This window comes from Sceloporus occidentalis, unplaced genomic scaffold (assembly GCF_023333645.1).
Source record: "Sceloporus occidentalis isolate IW3139 unplaced genomic scaffold, rSceOcc1.0.p SCAF_3, whole genome shotgun sequence".
NCBI lineage: Eukaryota > Metazoa > Chordata > Lepidosauria > Squamata > Phrynosomatidae > Sceloporus > Sceloporus occidentalis.
The window spans coordinates 3,652,866-3,657,391 of record NW_028316983.1 but is presented as its reverse complement, the minus strand read 5'-3'; the positions used below and the strand labels follow the sequence as shown (position 1 = coordinate 3,657,391).

Sequence of the window (4,526 nt, the reverse complement as noted above, 5' to 3'; positions counted from 1 at the left end):
CCTGTGCCATTTACTCCCAACATCTGGCATTGACCAGATGTTGATGGTTATCTTGAATGGGATCCAGCATCTCCATAATCACTCGCTATCTTTGCGGCAAAACTGGAGCTAGCATCCATCTCCTCCCTTTTATTGCTCCTGTCCTTCTGCCCTTGAAAGCAGCCAGAAACATGGGAAATGAAGAAAGCAACATTTTCCCAGATGATGAGATAAAGAAAGGAGAAATAACCCATCAGGTAGGCCACAGCAGAAGGCATGGGACCACCAGAAGAGAGAACTTATCAATTGACCAGGGAGCTAGTTTTCCAGTATCAGAATCCAACAAAGGCTACACTAACCTAACTGAAAAAAAGAAGTTGGTGAGGAAGTAGACTGAAGTCTATGAAAGCTCATGCAGCCAACTTCTTTCTTTCAGTTAGTCTCAAAGGTGTGGCAAGATCTCTCTGCATACAGATTTTACAGCCTAACACAGCTATACTGTATCTTTGAATTATACCAAAAAAGTAAGGGAAAAGAAACAGAATTTGGATTGTCTCAGAAAAGCTATCTCTTTTACATCTTAAAGGCACTCTGCACATGCACAGAATCAGATTCATCCTGATGGCATTGGAAAGTCCCCTTCTGGTTCTCTTTGGGGGTGGATTTCATTGAATCCTAGAGTTGGAAGTGTCACCTGGAGATCATCAGGTTCAACTCCCTGCTCAGTGCAGGATGTCCAGCTAGAGCAGTGGTTCTCAACCTTCCTAATGCCGTGATCTTTTAATACAGTTCCTCATATTGTGGTGACCCTCAACCTCATGTCTCAGTTCCTAAGACCATTGGAAATATGTTCCAATGATCTCAGTTCCTAAGACCATTGGAAATAAGTTCCGATGATCTTAGGTGACCCCTGTGAAAGAGTCGTTTGACCCCCAAAGGGGTTGCGACCCAAAGCTTTGGAACCGCTGAGCTAGAGCATCCCCAACAGGTAGCTTCACACCTGCTTTTTGGAGACGTTCAGAGAAGGAGACTCCACCGCCTCTCTAGGAAATTGGTTCCATTGCTGAACCGCTCTGTCAAGATGTTCCTTCTAATGTTCAATCCAACTCTACCCTCCCATAACTTAAAACTATTAGACCTGATCCTACCATCTAGGGCAATAGAAAACAAATCTGTCCCCTCCTTTCTGTGACAGCCCAGGAGATATTCAAAGAGCTATCATATCACCCCCACAGTCTTGTGTTCACCAGGCTGAACATGCCCAGTGCCTTCAACCTCTCCTCATGTTTTGTTCTCCATTCCTCTTGTCATCCTCTTATCATCCTGGTTGCCCTTCTCTGAACCTACTCTAACATGTCTATCTCCTTCTTAAAATGAGGGGCCCAGAAGTGGACGCATTACTCCAGATGAGGCCTAACCAGTGCAGAATATGTGCATGTGCAGAGTACCTGGATAACAGTAAAGAGACAATGCCGTGATTCTGTAAATGGTGACAAACACAAGAAAAAAGCTGAAGGGAGCCAGGTCATGAAGAAAGTAAGGCGTTTTAGAAAAATAAGTCTGCCCAGATCTGGCCCTGAATCAGTGCCAGTCCCAACTAAGGTCTAAAACATACTGCAGAAATAATCCAGTTTGAGACCACTGTAAGTGCCCTGACTCAATGCTAAAGAATTCTGGGGACTGTAGTTTTGTGAAACATTTAGCCTTCTCTGTCAGAGAGCTCTGGTGCCAGAATATACTACAGTTCCCAGGATTCCCTAGCATTGAGCCAGTGTAGTTATAGCGGTGTCAGATTGGATTATTTTTGCAGTGTGTTTTGGACCTAAAGCACACCCATTGGACCAATAGGATTCTACCTATATGTTGATTTACCATTGAACCATTCAATGGGTCTTTCCTACTTAGGAAAGCCAATAAGACCAGGCCTTTAGAAGCCCCTGGAAATATTGCCATCGCTTGCATAGCGCAAGTGCATTAACAGCATTTTGATCAGTGCTTCCTACAAACTAAATTCCCAAATATGGACTCCAGAGCTGCTCTGTTCCCTCCCAATAATGGCAAATCCTTCACTCAGTTCCCACTGAGAGGATCATAGAGAAATAGAATCTGTGTTGAAGAGTGGAATGTGCATTTATTCCATTAGTCAAAACAAGTGTGTTGGACACAGCAGCATGAGACTTTCTGGAGAGGACCAAAATGCCTACAAACAGAGTCCCTTTGGGTTCCTTCTGCCTCTGCCAGGCAGGAGTCAATAACTTACATGGATGCCCAGGGCCCTCTCCTCCAGTGCAGTCTGCCCCCACCAAAAGACCTTTCCTCTTCCTCCCCCACTTCTAGCAACCCTCTGGTCACTCAAAGAAGAACATTCCTGGAGTCCGGTAGAGACAGTGTGGCAGACCCAGAGGATACCCATTCCCTCCTTGGAGGGAGAAGGTGTTTCCGGACCAGGACTCTTGTTCTCCATGGAGCTGCATGAAAGTGGATGGCTGAATGGCTGGAGCCGAGGAGGAAGAAGAGGAGACAGCTGAAGCTGGGGGAGAAGCCAAGAGATGTTCCAAGGCTGTGCTGCGACTGTGTTCATTGACACAGAAGTTCAAAGCCTGCAGGCGGCACTGGTAATTCCCACCAAGGGCATCGGGATTGGAGTAGCCCAAAGAGCCAAAGACAGGCAACACTGAAGACTTGGGGTAGCCCTCAGTTTCAAATGTTGGGAAGCAGGTGGGCGAAGGCTGGGAGGCTCTGCTTGGACCCAGGAGGGCTGGGAAGGAAGGAGCCAATTGGCCAAAGTTCTGGGATGCCTCTTTCCCTTCCGGACTATTCTTGGGTGGCCCTGGAAGACCTCTGTGGGGGCTTTGGAGAATCTCCTTGACCTCTGTCCTTGGCAGAGTGGGCTGCTGGGGCACCATCTGGTCACCAAGGTGGATGCCCAGCACTAGATTTCCAGCCTGTTGGGCATTCTCCTTGCCCTGGGAGCAATCTGGCTGGGAAGAGAAGCAGGGCTCTTGGTTGTAGAGGTGCGCCTTGGGCCCTGACAGGCTTTGTGGATGGAGGCCTGGTGGCCTAGGCTTGGACATATAGAGCTTGGCACATGCCAGGCTTCCAGTGCCCACCTGTTCCTGGCAAAGTGTTGGGTCACTGTGGCTTTGGCCAGAAGTGAGCATCTCCGAGGGCAGGGGTTTTGCAGGACCTGGCATCTCCTGGCAGGAACTCTGGAGCAGACTGGCTGGTGTAGGTGGTGAAGAGTGACCATCTTCTATCTTGATGGTCTTGCATGCCAGTGTCTGGCCGTTCAACCCAGGCTGACTTTTGGAGAGCTTCTTGGGTTCCTTGCCTTCTGTAGACCCTTGCGTTGGCCCTCGCTTCCGAGTGAAACGCCTCCGGCGTCGCAGGAAGCTCCCGTTCTCAAACATGTCATAGCAGTCAGGATCCAGTGTCCAGTAGTTCCCCTTGCCAGGCTTCTTGTCATCGCGGGGCATCTTGACGAAACACTCATTGAGCGACAGGTTATGGCGGATGCTGTTCTGCCAGCCCTGCTTGTTGTCACGGTAGTAGGCGAAGCGGGCCATGATGTAGCGGTAGATCCCATTGAGCGTGATCCTCTTCTCCGGGGTGCTCTGGATGGCCATGGTGATCAGAGCAATGTAACTGTAGGGTGGCTTGGTGCCATCGGTGGCCTGCAATCGAGAGCCCAGGAAGGGCTCCGGGGAAGAGTACCTGGAAAGGCCCATGGCCACTTCACTGGTTCCTCCTGGAGTTTTGCAGATGGGAGGCCGGAGGGAGTGGGAAGAAAGCGGCCTGGGATATTCTAGCTGCATCCTTTCTCTGGCCACACGCTTCAGGCTGCCAGCTCTGTGGAGCGAGGCTGTTCCTCTCCCACCACAGGGTTTAAACTCTGCTGTGGTCCAGCCTTCCTCTTTTCTGGAAAAGGCAAAAATTAAAGAAGGGACTGTCCGACTCCACCTCCTGCCCACAGCCAGAGAGGAGGGGCTGGCAGGAGCAGCAGCCAGCAAGACAATTTTACCAGCCGCTTCCAAGCAAACAGGCCAAGCCTTGTCATCTCCTCCAGCCCAGGGAGGAAATGCCACCTCAGCCACCAGGGCAGAGCTGTTCCCAGACGGAGTTGGGGAGGAGAAGAGTTGAGGGATGGAGAAAGCAGGGGTGACACAGAGGCTACGACTCGCTTTTTAAGCCAAGGAGACGTCAAACAAAACAAAGTGGGGAAACCACCACTACGTTGGGCAAGATCAGTACTTATCCAAGACGGCTTGGATGCCAGCGGTTGCATCAGAGGGCCTTTCCCAGACAAACCTTGCTCTGTCTGGGCTCTGGTTTTGGTCAGGAGCTGTGGTGTGGCAGTTGCATCATTTTGGCACACCAACCCCAGAGGCACCAGGTTTGTGTTGGACACACCTTGGGATGTGTGTATCTTTCCCCACATCCTAGGGAGTTTCTTGAATGGCAACACCTGGGACTGGACACAGAGTTCTCCAGGTATGGTCTAACTCACATGGAAGAAAACAGAATGATGGTTACTTTTCATGCCTTGG

At 50.0% G+C, this 4,526-nt stretch overlaps 1 protein-coding gene across 1 annotated transcript; it reads right to left on the bottom strand.

The window, feature by feature from the left end:
• Positions 1-2,145: 2,145 nt before the first annotated feature.
• Positions 2,146-3,868, bottom strand: FOXS1 (forkhead box S1). Its single transcript, XM_089518433.1, has one exon. It carries the CDS (start codon positions 3,792-3,794, stop codon positions 2,328-2,330), a length of 1,467 nt encoding a protein of 488 aa, XP_089374559.1. The 5' UTR covers positions 3,795-3,868; the 3' UTR covers positions 2,146-2,327.
• Between the last annotated feature and the right edge of the window lie 658 nt (positions 3,869-4,526).

What these genes read in the sequence shown, in the direction of transcription:
- FOXS1 (XM_089518433.1), bottom strand. Translation starts at nt 3,794, where the DNA reads ATGCAGCTAGAATATCCCAGGCCGCTTTCTTCCCACTCCCTCCGGCCT.